The sequence below is a fragment of the Opisthorchis viverrini genome, assembly GCF_000715545.1.
Source record: "Opisthorchis viverrini unplaced genomic scaffold opera_v5_28, whole genome shotgun sequence".
NCBI classification, from domain to species: domain Eukaryota; kingdom Metazoa; phylum Platyhelminthes; class Trematoda; order Opisthorchiida; family Opisthorchiidae; genus Opisthorchis; species Opisthorchis viverrini.
Window position 1 is genome coordinate 619,655 of NW_008751684.1, and position 16,441 is coordinate 636,095.

At 43.8% G+C, this 16,441-nt stretch overlaps 2 protein-coding genes across 2 annotated transcripts in view; one reads left to right on the forward strand and one right to left on the reverse strand.

Moving 5' to 3' along the window:
- The window catches only part of T265_12977 (hypothetical protein), a gene marked incomplete at both ends in the record, with an annotated part of 63,559 nt that extends 48,723 nt beyond the window's left edge, over positions 1 to 14,836 (reverse strand). The window contains 8 exons of the mRNA XM_009166591.1: positions 3,569 to 3,655; positions 6,042 to 6,231; positions 8,392 to 8,555; positions 13,516 to 13,744; positions 14,309 to 14,424; positions 14,468 to 14,540; positions 14,587 to 14,625; positions 14,675 to 14,836. Coding sequence (XP_009164855.1) covers positions 3,569 to 3,655; positions 6,042 to 6,231; positions 8,392 to 8,555; positions 13,516 to 13,744; positions 14,309 to 14,424; positions 14,468 to 14,540; positions 14,587 to 14,625; positions 14,675 to 14,836 — 1,060 coding nt within the window. The remainder of the gene's footprint in view (positions 1 to 3,568; positions 3,656 to 6,041; positions 6,232 to 8,391; positions 8,556 to 13,515; positions 13,745 to 14,308; positions 14,425 to 14,467; positions 14,541 to 14,586; positions 14,626 to 14,674) is intronic.
- The window catches only part of T265_02324 (hypothetical protein), a gene marked incomplete at both ends in the record, with an annotated part of 19,508 nt that continues 4,439 nt past the window's right edge, over positions 1,373 to 16,441 (forward strand). Inside the window, one exon of the mRNA XM_009166538.1 lies at positions 1,373 to 1,447. Coding sequence (XP_009164802.1) covers positions 1,373 to 1,447 — 75 coding nt within the window. The remainder of the gene's footprint in view (positions 1,448 to 16,441) is intronic.

The window sequence follows — 16,441 nt, forward strand, 5'->3', positions numbered from 1 at the left end:
TCAGTAATCAAGGGAATGGTAGCAGTTGTTCCGCGGAGTTCGTTAGAGGTTATGTGAGAAAAACGACTTCTTTTTAAGCCTGAGGCCTACACAGAGTGCAGTCGAGTGATGCGAAGGTTCGGTTGAAACCACGGACCTTCCAGCCAGTAAGTTGGCGGACAGCGTGCACACCTACCACATGCAGTGTCTGAAAGTAGTAGCAGAAGAACATAGGCGTACTTTACGCTGAATCCATGCTAATAACTTACAACTTGCATGACAGGCAGCCAGCGCAAGTAAGAGCAGTGCAGTGGTGGTAACATATTCGAAAGCATGTCTGGAGTTGAAAGCCCGAAGACACACATCGCTGATGAACACTAGCGAGGACATGATTCGAGTCGAATAGGATGCGGACCAGTCAGAATGATCCTCAGGTAGACTGTCCGAACCAGAACAATGTGATTACAAACTTAACAAAAAATCAGATGACCACAAATAAATGAAATCACACAATCATCCCTTTCTGTTTTTCAGGTTCCCCCACACTCCGATTTCAATAAACAAGGACTACTGGGAGTAAAGAAGGCGCGGTGGACTAAAATGTCAAATGAAGAACGACACTACCCAGTTGATGACCAGAAAGTTGTCCATGACGTTTAATGAGTTGTAGTATCCAGTAGTATAAGGTGGTCATACACATGTCTTAGTGTTGAGAAACCGGATGGGCCAACCACGCTTTTGATAAATCTGCAAACCTGGATTTATAGTAGCCCGTCGAATCATCTAAGCGTCTTCCACAGTGCAATTCATGTCACTGTTATCAACGGTTGGGACAAGTATATAGGACGCTCGGTTGAGGAGTAAGATTGATTCTTATCAGGCAGTGATTCAGTAATGAAGCACCAATGTTCAATACTGATGCTACTCTCGGTGGAATGATAAAAGGAGATGACCACGAGAAAAAAAGCTCCGTGATTTCCCCCGAAGTGATCTGGGTGGTGGGAAATCAAGGGGTCTGGGGTGCCAAAGGAGAGTTGGCAGATCCGAGTGCTAAGTCAGTTGTATCCGGATAGACAGTCTAAACAATGCATGTACCCAGCTCTTTCCCCTCCAACACGCATATATGGCTCTCAGTAGTCGGTTGAATGAGGGAACGCCTACTGCGACAGAAGGATTGGGCAAAGTGAAAGCTTGAACTGTTCGACAGCCGACAGTTGACAGTATGTTAACATTTGAAGTTTCCTGGAAATTAGGTCAAAAATTCGAGAAGACCTGTACAATTGTTTCATTCTCACTAGGAATCATCAGTGATGTGGACCTCACGTACCTTAAGAGAGACTCGAACCCGCAACCCATCAGACAGTAGTTCACGATTCACACTTCTACTACCATAATGGCTGTGCATTGGGTTCCCGATGATTTACACAAACATCAATACACATGCTCAACATCATCTGCTGCATCCATTGTAAGCTGTCTAGTTCCACTAAATTGCAAAGAAAATTGATAGATATAACCTCGTCTTTGTTATAAACATCCGGTCAACTCCATGACCACAGTTCGCAAATTATCAGACTTCAAGCGACAATCGATGAGTATTCAGAGAACATAATCTGACTGCCTAACAGTAGTCAGATAGTTGTCTGAATCAATGGACAATATAGCTGAAATCAAACTAGATTATTCCTCTTCACAGTGAACATATATACAAGCCAAGTCCGTGGATAACAGATACCGCCCGCAGGACTGGAAAACAATAATACTGGTCTTAGAAGCAGGTCCTAGGCCTATCACAGCAGACAACAACAGAATTCCAAATAAATAGACTTCGCAAATCCGAAAAAGCCGAGCTGACCACCAGGTAAAAGTCGGTCCATTTTGTGCAACACAGTAAGATGAGATATGTGATCAGTAAAGTCTAAAAGTGCAGTTTCCGAATAAACACTAACCGGTGCTAATTATATACACGGAAAACAATCGGAACAGCAGATTAGAACAATTTCATACCCATCGTAGCATGGGGGGATTTTGTAATTTCAACTGAAATTTCATCCTGTCAGTGAGGTCAATCTGGCGCCATTGGCAATACGAAATCTCAAATGCCACCGTTGAACCGAAGGATTGCATTTCCGCTGGACTATAAAGCTCAACAACGATCGATACACCAACACATAATGATGTCGCGCAACACAGTCGTTTCAACGGAAAGATCATTCTGGACATTAGCTGTTTTTTTATTCAACTAATGGGTCATACACTAACGATAGGCCATTTCTAAACATTAAACCCTTCAGAAGCCGCGTGAATAGTAGAATGCCTTAGTCCAGTGTGAAAGTTGTAGTCCTTTTGTGAACTGGGGTGGTTTCAACGTGTTAAACATACAGAGTCTCTGACAGGAAGCAAACTGACGAGTATGTTCTAGACAAATATGGTAATCGGTTCCTCAAGATTAGGGTTGAAATGTCTGCTGTAAAGTGTTCTGAAACTGCTGGGCAAATATCGTCATAAGGTCTAACATTAAGGCTTTGGCTGATTTTCGCAACAAACCCACACGCTAGGTTTCGGAACTATGGGGGATCATTTAGTAATTAACGAAGCATGTAATCCTCAAGGTGACGAAAGAAAGGGGTGCACTTCCAATGACAGATACAAGGTCTAGCAAGGCCTATCTGTATGAACAACGGGTGACCATAACATGGTTTGGCATGACATTCGAGGACAGTCAAAACTAGCAAAGCAGTAGCGCCTGCCCTCAGTTGTCTGGACAAAGGAGGGTGAGTAGGGGGAACCCACTCAGTCTTCGACAAGAAACTGGTATGCAACTGATTGAGGGGACGAAGCCCACAAAATTGAGGAAAGTTTCCAGAGATGTTGGTATATCCAGTAATACGCCCACATGGAGGCCAGCCGTCAATATTTCTGTTCATCGGACGTGCACCGCAGACTTCAAAAGATATAGATGCGGCGCTCAAATGCAGCGAAAGCCCTTGGAATGCGCTGGAAGATACTTTAATGAAGGCGCCATGGAGACGACAGTTGAATAGACCGAAGCGGAGCCGATTAATTTATTCCGAAACAAGTTGCCCATTCGCTATCTTTGACGTGCCAAAACTAGATGGTTGCAACACACGGTTGCGAAGCCTGCGGAACGTCTCACTACAACCCAAGTCTAAGAGGAAAACTAGCCTAGGATAACTTACTATGCAAATGTTTTTTTGCACATTAGTAGAACTGACAAAAACGTGCCAAGAAACAAGAAATGATAGGCTCACTTAAATAGTTCGGCAAGTAAAAAAGTAAAAGAACAGTCGATAGGGGGAGCGTGCCGGAAATTCCGCAACTGAAGAGCACTAGGGGGGTGTATGGAATGCTAAAACGATCCAGGTATAATGACCGAAAAGCTAATGTAGACTAACGCCCGGACAGGTGAGAAAAGGTTGAATTTAAAGCTTCTCAAGCTCCACTAAAGAGGTTTTCGACACTGTCACATTGTTGGGTTTGGAAAGCATGAGGAGGGGACAACATAAATGGACGAAAGAGAACATAAATGTTGGTTTGTTAGTCAACAATCAGTTTCAAAATCACTTACTGTTCAAGTGGTACGGATACCAATCCAATTCAAGCCTATTAAAGTGGACTTTGATGTATCCGTTCGGCGTAGCTGTGAGGTTGGTATCTGCAACAAAAATTGATGAACAACCGAGTCAACAAATGTCGATAGTCTCGTTTCGTAAAAGCAGGTCACGGTTTAGCAGTTAGCGAGTACTGAAACGGAAAGCCAAATATTGCATTAACAGTAAAAAAAGATTCTGCCGCTTATGCAACTCAAGAGTGTCATCCATTCAGTGTTGATCCCACCGTAAGCGGGCCGAGATGGCACCTTCGACGTGAAAATGTTTAATCCAGTTATTCAGACATGACCCGAATACGATAGCTTGTAGCACCGCAACTAGTGAACATCAGTAAACGAAAACGTTTGAGTGTTATGAACTCCATGTCCACTCTCTCTTTGACACACCGATGGGAACACGGAAGCAATCATCTATTAAGCCCAACAGTGGCTTTCTCATTAGATGTCACCTAAAATAACCAGAAAAGAAGTGGACGTCTCTTGCTGCGGTCGGTTAACACTGCTTGTGCTCGCATTCAAGCTTTGGGAGAAAGGATTCATTAGGAATACGCATTCAAACAGTCATTGGACCATCACCGCATCTTGAATGGATGTGCAGTAAAGTGGCTAAGTTTCTGAACCATACGTCGTCTGGTCCATATGAAAATATCTATCAGGCTCATATTACAAGTTGGGGAATTTCCACACCTATAACAAGCGAGGCAGGGGACAAGTGTCACACTCTCACAGTGGCTTGTTTACACTTTGTGCAGTTGGTTTCCAATCATACAGCAGTAGACTGTTTATGGATATATATCCAGAAATCCAACCCATCAAACGCCAGGGTATGGATTTCGTGAAGTTGAGTACACACCACGGTAACCGATTGACTGTTAAGAGCGTTTATCGAGAATGCTTCACTCTGTGGTATGAACTGTTCAGCTGTAGCACCATTTCGGTACCTAACTGCCATGCCACCAGAAGGAAGCACGAGGGCTAGGATACTGCCAGGTTACTCAAGCCCAGACAGGCAAAGGTGAGAGGCAGAGGTCGGGTTAGAACCATGGACCTTCCGGTCAGTAAATTCGCGATCTAACCGCTGAGCCATCTCGCCCCTCCTATAGTATGAACTAAGGCACAGGTAGTGTCGATGAACCTCAGTAAGGATAGGAAGCACTTCACGAAAAGTCTCAATGTGATTGGATTAAAGTGGCCAAACAGACCCTTGATAAAATCACGCGTTTATGGTATCCAAGAAAATGTGCGGCGAGAAGGATACATTGCCATTCGGTTCCAGCTACCAGAGCATTGTTTTTCATAATTGTGTAGCAAAGTCGGGCGAAATTCGTCGACAGTCAACCACCAGTGTGTTTCCGTAAGAATCATCAAAGAAGCAAGGTCCCCGAATTCTGACTCGTCCGTCTTCATGCTTGAAAACCTGTGTCTACTGAACAGGGTGATGTTTTCTACGCAGAATCCGGAGTGATGAAAACCCATGGCTTGACAAAAAAAGGTGATAGAGGTCACGAAAATCCTGAGTGCTGTGACGGGAACTCTCCTTCCAGAATGAGGTCCGAGCAACTCTCTGTGTTTGGCCAGAGATGGCGCAAGATGAGGAAACAACCAGATGCCAATGGTGTTCCTATGCAGATTGTTAAAACACATGTTAGCGGTTGCTCATATATATTTGTTCTAGGCCATAACTAGGCTCTTTCCAGCCCCCGTTTCCGCCTTTACACATCAAGGTCTACACTACATAAATTGATGTGGTTGGATAGCACTGAGGCACTGGTGCCGCAACACTGGTGTTTCTGGTACTGGCGACAATTAATCGTACACCTATATCGCCCATTTGTACCCATATCCAGACTATATTAGGTCTGTCTTATAGTACTTCGAGAATGACATTTCAGAAGTATGCCACCCTAAAACGCCCTGTGATTGACTGTCGACTAAATTCGACACTAATTAGAGGGTTTTGTAAAAATATGAACTGACAAAACAGCTAAATTTGCTTGGCGTAATAAAAAAAGCATGCCGACGAAAAAGACTATCGTTGTGTACAAACACTGGACGATTGACAGAAATAAATACACTGAAACGATTCCTAATACCCAGTGCGATGATTGAGCATGTGAAAAAAACAAATATAAATATACGGCACGCGCTAATTCTCCAGTGATAGATGAACAACAGTCATAATTCCCACGCATATCTATGTCAACAGAGATCTAGCAATGTGTATTTCAATCTGAAAAAGCCGGAAAATTTTGCAAACGTCTAGTCCATGTCAAAGTTATGAAGGTTTCGAACGCAGACAAAAAAACACGTAATGAAAACAAGGTTAATCACTACGGAAGACTACCTTGCATCGTCCCCACCTTTACTCTACAAAAAGCCCTGGTGAGGCAACAGCACTGCTCGGTTAAAACAAGGACAATTGGATTATTACCGTTTTTAGCTTCATCGCAGAAATGCATCTCCGTTCGGTACAAGGTCAAATGGTAAGAAGTCTCGACAACGTCATAGCGGTGAAAGAGTAGAGCAGCTGCTGAGTACAAATCCTTCTTTCCTGCTTTATTATGTCGAGTAGAAGCAGTCTCCGTAGGCTGAGGTACTTTGCTACAACTCAGGTGTTGACGCTGAAAACGGAGTAGGGGAAAAGAAAGTTTTAAAGTAAATGGATAAGTCATTCCGGAATTGCTTATCTTAAACTTGCCAAGTTTGGTTCAACCACCTAAATATAAAAACGCTCAGCTGTAGCACCCTTTCGGTGCCTAGCTGCCATGCCACTCGAAGGAAGCACGAGGGCTGGGATACTGCCAGGTTGCCCAAGCCTAGACAGGTGAAGTCGATAGGCAGAGGTCGGGTTCGAACCACGGACCTTCCGCTCTAACCACTTGGGCCATCTCGCACAGCCTATTCTACGGTTCAGAGCTTCCGCTCGCAAAAATTCCAGAATTAAGCAATCCATCCTCGTGGAAACATTTGAAAGTCCAAGCAGCCCCATTGACAAGAGTGTTCCTTCCTAAGAGCGGCGATTCACATAAACGGCTTCGCACGAGCACACCGCCTGAGTACATGACGATAGTTGTGAATGCACCGGGTATTCAAGAATATTGTATGGCCCTGATTGAGGCACAGTAGCGAAACTTAGTCAACCCATACAACGATCATGAAACCGTATCACCGAAAACGAGAAGTCTCGATTGGCTAAACTCAAACAGGAAACAAGAAACAACCAGATAGATCACTACGAAAATGAGTGTTTATAAGGCAGTGAAAACAACCATGATCATTACAAACTCGATCAGAAGGGCGGTGCATCCCTTCGTCAACCTTCATCAACTACAATTAATAGTTCAACAGTGATATGCTAAAACAAATGATCGTCTAAGCCAATTCAGTTAGAGTCAAGAGGAGCCTGCTGGTGCGGTGAGATAGTGTCTGCAGTGATGATAGCAAACGAGAGCCGTTTAATTGACAGTCGACTGATGGCATTTCAGTTTTAGTACTCTATCTGTTGGAAAGAACAAGTAGTTTGGGAAACCAAATAGTGTCTTCTCCTCATCCTGTGTTGTTAAGGTGGCCTAATAAACACTCCAGCTATTTCCTACCGCGCACCGCCGCGCAGTAACCTCGAATCTAATCCAAGTGTGTGACAAGTGCTAAGATAATTCTAGTTAGTCCATCCTAAAATTCTGACAAGCATAGCCGAGACAGTCAACAGGAGCCATGATGCACGCTCCGCACGTCAGACAACCAGGGTCCAACTCTCGATAAGGCTGAACACCGCATCGCTAATGAGCTCTCAGAAGACTGACATAATTACAACAGGACAAAAGGAAAAGTGCACACACGAAGTGGCGTGAATGCAAATATCTAGCCACTGTCCAACAAGGACGTCCGAGTACCTCGACCAGCATGCTTTTCCAACATACCAACATCAGGAGACGTCGTCTGAGACCAAATTATTTTTTGTTGAAAAGCCGAAAGCTGACATGCAATCGTGTCGTTCCTGCGTGCAGTTACCACAATTCCGATTGGTATAGAACGGAACGGCGTTTCGCTTATTAGAGTATCTTTGGTTCTTACAAGGTTTGACTGTCCGTCATCTAACAGGAACAGCGAAGACAGCCACTGGGTTTTCATTCGAAGTGTCAACATACTCGTTTATTCAGAGGGGATCACGCGAGCGCTCCTTGAGTGTTTGTGGCGTAGCGGTAGACGCAGTTCCGTTGCGTGGCAGGTAGTCAGCCCAGGATGGCCAATAATACACACTACTACTATGAAGGGGACTCAAGGCTAGTGTTTCACTCTCATTGTGAATAATTAATTGTAGGTATCTCACAAGTCCAGATGAGCTCCCGTGCTATCAGTCTTAACCAAAGGCGTCTCTACATAAGCTCCCGTCTGACACTGGTAGAATTCTGAAGGTCATACAGCCGTAATGCGCTGGCATCAAATTAAGCAGTTCAGCTGTGGTATCCTTCAGTGCATACCTGGAAGGCAACTATCATAAAACACGAAGGCCGGGTTGCCACCCGCTGCAGGAGAGACTGAAAATCCAGGAGTGGGTTCGAACTACAGACCTCTTTGTCAGTAAATCGCGCACCAGCACGAGAGCTAGCCCAAATTCATAAGGGCAACCCACGAGGACGATAAGGTCAGAGTCTGGTACGGCAGTGTGGTCAAATTTCACATATGCAACAAACAAGTCCGTTGAGATATGTATCCATGGCCACCACACACGAACCAAAGAGCAAGAAGAAGCCGAATAAAGACAACAGTCACAAACATACCTTTGCTCTGGATGCTGCAAACTGTCTACTCTGTTCAGCAGCCAAGAAAACGCTATGCTGGAGCGATCGGGCAAAGACGATAGCTGCCTCAACTTGAGACAAGGTGAGAATCCATAGAAGGTCATCAAGATACATTTGCATTCGAGAACTGATAAGCGCCGAATCTATGCGGATAATTAAAAAATGCATCAGAAAAGGTTGAGAATATGAACTTAAAACAACCGCTGAGAAAATCGATGTACACACTGATGTAACTTATGGATTATTGACACTAACTTTAGGAGATTTTTTTCTGTAGTATCAGCTCAAGTTAATTTTCGAACGAGCTGCATAACACAGCGAGTGAATGTAAAGAAGTTTCTTCATCGCAAGCAGAATTTTAATAAATTTGCTAGAAGATAATGAATTATCTTTTTCTAGATCATACGATTGGACAGTGGGATCCCGATAATGACGAAATGGTTGAACACACAATATCTAGCAAGACTCGATTTGTCGCCCTTCTGACGCCTTTAAAATTTTCTAATTTGTTTGACAGAATCTCTGCTTGAAAAGCATGAATTCGTGGTCTTAACGCTATGATTTTGCATTTTTCGACGCAAGTGTCTGACGTTCCATACCCGAGATGGGAAATCTCCACATCATTCTGTGCCTAATAGTCCCGGTCAGAAAGTTCTGGTTTCATTCAATTTGCTTTCAACTGACCAGTTACAAGGCACGAACGATGGGTGAACGGTGTCGGTTACCGTGAAGTGGGAGTAAGTGGGACATACGTACAACCACGCCTTGGAGGGGATGGCGCGTTCAGTTAGCTCAAATACTGGTTAGCTACGCATTGAAGGCGATAGCTTCGATGCACGAAAGCTGTGATTTACTCGTTTGTGTATAGTGTTTATTTCACCCCCAAGGTTAGCTACCATTGAAGGCGATAGCTTCGATGCACGAAAGCTGTGATTTACTCGTTTGTGTATAGTGTTTATTTCACCCCCAATGGCGTTAATTCTCGAAAAATACGTCGTGTATGCCTTTATATACTCATTTTGTCTCCAAACGACTTTGACAAAATAGGCCGAATAGACCGCATATGAAACGCGAGAACAACTTGTACCAGGTGCTAACGCGCATAGCCTTCCGGTTATATCGCGGAAAGGGGTATTTTAGAGGGTTCTCAGATAAAAAGGTGATTATATTCTGAATATGTCATTCTGATATGTACAAGACATCAAAATGCATTAAAATGCACCAAATGATCCCCCATTAAAGATAGCGCGCACGGGTTCGGTCAGAACCATTCTCGCTTGAGGCGATTGTCACTAAACATATTTAATTTTTTACGGAAAATATATGTCCCTATTGCTTTTTGACCCGTTTTATGCCAGCAGTATTTGTTATCTCTGTCTTCGAGCACTGCTCGGCTTCGTCACTTCTCTGCAGATGTCCCAAAACTTCCAGTACACATTCTCAAAATATAATTGGTTAGGAACATTCACGCTTATTCGTGTGTAGTTCTCTTCCCTACAGTTTTGTAAAACCCGCGGGGGGTTACGCTCCTTACTCCCTATCAGCGATGTGCTTTACTCGCATGCGTCTGACTGAATCTGCTCGCAATATTAAGTCGGCGTTCACTTCTAAATCCTCCTATTTTTTCTTATCTGATCTGTACTTCTGAAAGTCATATCATGCACACGCAACAACTGCCTGATTTCAGCATGTACGCCTAAACTGCTTTCAGCCACTTAAAGCAAAATGATGTGTTCGGTGAGCAAGCCCACCAGATTCAACGTATTTGCCTATTGGTCAGTTGTTCAATGCTTAGTGCAAGTCACTCTGTTTATGCATACTTTCAGTTATCCGGAAGAACAGAACTCAACAAAGCAAAACACATGAAGCTACCGCGTTATGTACTGAATGCTCAGCTAACTTGGATAGATCAGGGGAGCTGCTTAGTTGCTTAGTTCTGGGTCAGCCCCTGACGAATCCAAACCTATGTAGGGTCTCCTCTAGTCCTACAATCCTCATAATATTGGGATTTTGATGTTAGTATGCTACACACTGGGTGGTAGGTGACGGTTGTCAGCAAACATGTTTAGCTTGGTTGACCAAGGTAAATCACAGACTGGTTCCTTTTTACCTTGGTTGAGTGGACGTAGAAGTTACATACAAAACGGACGGACTTCCACGATTTTCCCGAAAAAGTAAGCAATCCATGCTTTGCTCCGTTCGTCGATTTCTAATGCCCGAAAAAATCCGTCTCGCGAATGAGGATCCGGCCTGAATGATAAGCTTTAACAAAAGACAGCGAAATATCTCCGCTCCGAAATTTGATAGCTTCTGTGAGTATATTTTCATAAAGGGAACTACTCACAAGGTTGCTGAAAACTCTTCGAAAGCCCACGACCGGTTTCGCCCTTCTTGGGGCTCATCAGGTAGGCGCAGTCCCCGAGTTTCCGTCAACCTGAATCCAAATTGCGCTGTTTTCGAGAAATAAACTCATTTGCAAATTAATTTGGTTTTCACGAGAGACTCAACTGAATCTATCGTTTATGAACATATACTGCGATATCTCGAATATCATGCCAACTGAATCATGAGGCGGCCTGTGTGCAGCACATTCAGTTGTAGAATATCATAAACGAGAGATTCAGTTGAGTCTCTCGTGAAAACCAAATTGATCTGCAAATGAGTGTACTTCTACTGTGAATATGCTTCATCTGGCCACACGAAGAATTGTTAGCTTCACTCGCTGAATTTAACGGGGGACATCGATGGCGAAGTAGATATACAAAATAGCTTGTCGGTGATGTCGCTAACAACCATGGCACAAGAGTGCTCCGGATCTGACAAAGTACAAACAGCATGAAGCGAATCCTGAAAATTTAGCAGTTATTTCTTTAAAATCTCTCAGTTTACCTATGTAGAACAGAGTGTATACACAAACAAAACGGATGTCTCTAAATTATCCAACTAAAAGGGACCATTTCACCTGAGGACACCATTCCATTCTACTCCGATGAGCAAAGAAAGTAGGCATTTGAACAGCTGTTTGTGAAACCAAGGAATGAAGCACATTTGACACTGGAGTGAACAACCGAACTAAGAGCTATGACTATTCCGAAAGGAATGATAACTGTATATTTTGAAAGATTCACGTGAATCATGGTTCGGTGGCGAACCCACACCCAAGGTTACGCAGAGAAAGATAGACCAAGTTGAAAGTCACAAGCTGATAATGATAAACTTATCCGGAACGGAATTCCACCTTTTGATCAGTGGAATGGTTAATCAAAGGGTAACCTTTGGTATCCTGTCTACACTGTTCGTTAAGAAAGTTACACAAACCGTCAAAAACCGGTGTGCATATGAAAGTGAGTTGAGGATTGATGCATGAAAGTGAACAGCCATCTAGCAGTTAGTTTGTGTGACCTATTGTCAATCCACATGTGTGCTTCCAGATTACCGTACTTGGTGCATACTAAAGCAGGTCCAATATATGATTCTGCCGATCGCTTCAATCCAAGTTGCTGTGCGCCTTCTCACTGCATCGCTCAACTGCACTTTTCCGTTTACGGTCATAGCGTTTAAGGCGTAAAGCAAGAATGAGGCATCAGCACCATCCAGTGTGATATTTATGTTCCCTGCTTCTCCGGGCAACAATACTGAGTTCTGACGTGTAGAAACCCACACTGGCTCCACTGCTGAGCCAATGTTATTAGAACTGTTGCCATATGCAAAATGGACTACTTGAACTTGCAGTTAAACTAATATGGTAGGGCATGAACAAGCCCAAGCCAGGAAGATAGACAACTAAAGGCTAATGCATGACACCAAACTTAAGGCCATGGTTATCCAGGGTTCATGATAAATAATCTGGAACAAGAAAATGCAACGTATCAGTACGCAAGGCTCGTCAACTCAGCGAAAAGTGGGTTCAGCCGGGGCTTTATAGCAGCTCATAAATTAAATCACACAACTGCTCGGAGGATTAAGGAATATCGCCGTTACGCTTGATAACACTGGCTACCCAGTTCTACGACACACTGATTTTGTACTAAAACGATAGAATCTTAAATGAAAGGGACGGCGGCGAAAAAGCGTGGAACGGAACTATAGATAGAAACATCCGCAGAACGTGAATTCGTATTCAGCCATCATATGCAGTGACAAGACAGCACAAGATTATCAGTAGAGAGGTCACACAAATTATACAAGTGGAAAGTGTTTCAGATTCCTGTAGGAACTTTCAAGCCAACTCCATATGCATACCAGTGCTCGAAGGTTGATGTACACATCTTCGCCAGTATTGCGCGCCTTATGTAGGCACCAACCGAGTTCTTTGGTAAGAAGTCACACTACATCAGCTGAAGGTACTGTAACAAGATTCATTCATTTGCCATAGATTGGGTAGTGGAGGAAACTTAAGCCAACACTAACTAGAACCACGGAAACGCAATTCCAATAAACCTCCAAGCGAAAACCTGTTTGCGTGTGAACTAACCGGTGCAGCCGAGTCAGGATAACTGGATTCATCCACTAATCACTATAGCCCAGTTAACTCACAGTAGACCAAAACTTCGGAATGTTCAAAGTAAACTTCCGCACAGCACCAAACTGTGGTCCAACGTCCTTCAACTCCCAGCTTGCTAGCAACTTTTGACTATTGATCAGGTGACAGCTGATTTGTTCACCGAGCTTGGGAAATGTATTACAAACGAAATCACGAAAACCAAACACGTTCTAGGCCCTTAGTCTCGTATAAAATCAGGGTAACCAGAGTGAGTTTCACAGTTAGTGGGCGTTGATGGAATGCCTGTCCATTCGTTGAGATTAGCGTCGTAATTTTTCAACACTTCTAGTACGAAGACTCGTTCCGCTAACAATGGTTCACCGGCGTCACATTCCGATCCATTAGGCACTTGTATCGAACGACTGATGGCTGCGATTGAGACGATGATCTTGTCAGATAGATTATAATCTCGTTAGGTATTGAAAAATGATTGTTGACTCCAAATTGAGCCAAGAAACTTGGGTAACTGCTTGAGAACGGTATGATATGATATGATAGCTTAGAGGCGCCTGAAAAAGTACTATCTGGCAGAACATCAGACGGAAATTAAATAAGCTTACCACTCAGACGCTTTTTCAATGTCACTCGAATTCGACCACTATTAGTGATTAGTTTGACTGGTGTGCCGTTAAGTTCGTTGAGCAAACCATCCGCAACAATCCGTGCTGAATCCCAGGAAAGCTCTTTGAAAATGAGCACTGCATCGGCGTTAGGGAAGAGTAAACTTGTGAGCTTCAGCGGTCCAGATTGCCATGTAGGGGTTTTGCTAACTAGCGACAACCGTGATATCTGACAGGAAATCAAGTATTTAGTAGAAAACAAGGGAAACAAAGGAAGAAATCAATGAACCTAAACCACACAGTCATTGAAAGTTGAACCGTACAATACACACGACATGAAAAGTTATCTCAAGAATGAACATGAAGGTTTCCTTGTTCAGTTTGGGCTTGGCTTCCAGATTAAGCTCCGACTCTTCACAACAGACGACTGGCTGGAACCTGTATAATGTTGGCACTGTGACCGAGTGCAACCCTATTAACTTCGGCTCCGCATTAATCGAGTGAAATCTGCCAATTACTAACCAAGAAGTGGACAAGTTAAGCATGCATTTTGAAAAGCGGTTGCATGGATACACTCATAACTTGTCAAACTCCGCACAACGGACAACACCTAGAGAGCTAACATTGGTATTTTATATTAACTCTGTTCGCTGTGCAGATGGACCTTCAAATACACCTGATGCAAAAACAATGCAGTGGGAATGATGATGACGAGGAAGTGCACGGCACACGCAACGAAAAAATACACATGATTATGGGGCGATACAATTTTGCATATACCTAATCCGCTCACCTCAATTGATGCCTCAAATGCCTTAGCACAGAAGCGAATTGACACGGCATTAATCAAAACAGTGGCACCGTCGACAACGCGATCCGCCAGACGATACTTCCCAGACCCGATTCTGTCTAGGATAAAGCACAGCTCAACTGGGTGATACTTACCTATAACTGGCAATCAGGGAATCTACTTCAGGTCGAGGATTTTCCAGTGTCTCCAGTTCCACGTCAATCTGATCAATCACCTTGAAATAAGGTCTTTGGTTATTCAAGGTGAAAAGGAATCTATACCACACAAACTGGATGGGTATTCAGCTTAGTCCATCGAATCTGAATAGAAGAATTGTTTGTTACCACAAATTGCTGTATTAGGACATACTTTAAATGAAATGCCAGAGCATTGTGCCTTGCGCAGGTTCAGCCAAGTAGGCAACCCCAGAAGTTCCATTAGTACAGCCTCATTGAGTTCCAGGCTATCAAGCTGGGCTTCGCCCTTGACAATGCTTAGGTTGATCTGATCGGCAGATAAGTTCTTTGTGAATCTGGAGAAAGCAAACACAAATGAGTTATGTGGACCAATTCGTTTGTCATTTTCATGGAAAGTGGGTTATATTTAATCCGCACAGTGTTTACATCGATGAGGACCTTAAAACAGTCTAAAAGGACATCGTACACGACTAAGGTAAGTGAATAGAGGGAACCATAAGCGAGGCATGTTGGAGAATCTAATCAAAGATGATAACGTGCGATACAAAAATGTTTGGAAAACCGGCAGTGGGTGACAGTTCGGTGGGAGGTAGTTATACCTGAGGGAATATGAAGGAGCTAAAGCAGTGAAGCTTCTCTTAAGCAAGCAGACACTCAGAAATGCAAGCATCTGGATCGAACGCACGGCGAATTTCAAAGAGTTTACTTTCAAGATATCAACTTGGGGTGCTCAGTCAACACGATACTTGTTTCCGACAGCCAACAAATACATCTACAAGTTACCGACACATGGGAGAACGGGACAACAAAAAACAACCATGGACCACGATCAAAACACTGGGTCTTCTCCGGTCCTCAGTTTCTGAAAAAAAATTCAAAAGGCACACCATAGGCGACAAAAATCACTCTTTTAAAAGGACTTACTGTAAAAATGGTTTAATAATCTGGCTCTTTATTAAGGACGCCATCGTAGAGATGAACCAGGGGACTTGTCATCAGCTGAAGACAGTTGAGGGTGTCGTGAGGCCCGGTCGACTAGTACTAACGTGTGTAGACAGCCGCACGTAGATGTCAATGACAATAAATATAGGGCTGAAAGGATAAAACGGATCTATTTTCAGGTCGAAAGATGCAAGGATTGAAAAAGAAACACTTCTTCCCCAAACTTCCAGTCACCAAAAGGTCTGCTGCTGCAGTGTGGAGAAAACAAATTCTCATACCTGGTAGGAGTGGAAAAGATGCGGCAAAGGGTGGGGAATTATTTTTGTAACACTCATTTAAACACCTTACCAGAAACTTCCCGTAAGGTGGGAGGGCGATGGCTAACAATAGCGTTACCTGGAGATGAAAAAGTAAATCAAAACATCTGCGAAAGGATGTGTCTAACGGCTGTAAGTGCACCTTACGTACAGCATCCATTGAGAGTTATTGTTGAGTTGGAGATCGCTGATATCGCCACCTCCCTAGATGGAACTCCGGGGCTCAAATCGAAAATGATCAAAGCACTGACAGGTGTGGCTAAATCCCGCAGTCAGTGGTACAGCTTCATAAAAGCTATCACATTCGATGCATCATCATCATCATCATCATTGTCAGCTGTAAGAACCGCGTACTGGTCGTACAGTGGTTGTAGCTGCCACAGTTTCGTTCACCGATGACTTTGGGGGGAGGGGGTAGGTAGCTGCGCATTGCACGCGCGAGCTGGTAAATTGGTGCATAAATCTAGCACTGTCAGTGGGTTGTCAAGCGGGGGGGGTTGGAAAAGGAGCTATGCATTGAAGGCAATAGCTTGGATGCATCAGCGCCATTGAGGGCGCGACTGGGCCATGTCTGATAATGTCTCTAGCCATTGATGTGGCCCGTCTCGGGGTCCCCATCCAGGAAGACGGCAGTGACCAGCGCAGCTGAGTTTGCTGGTAATGGCCTTCATACTTCGCTG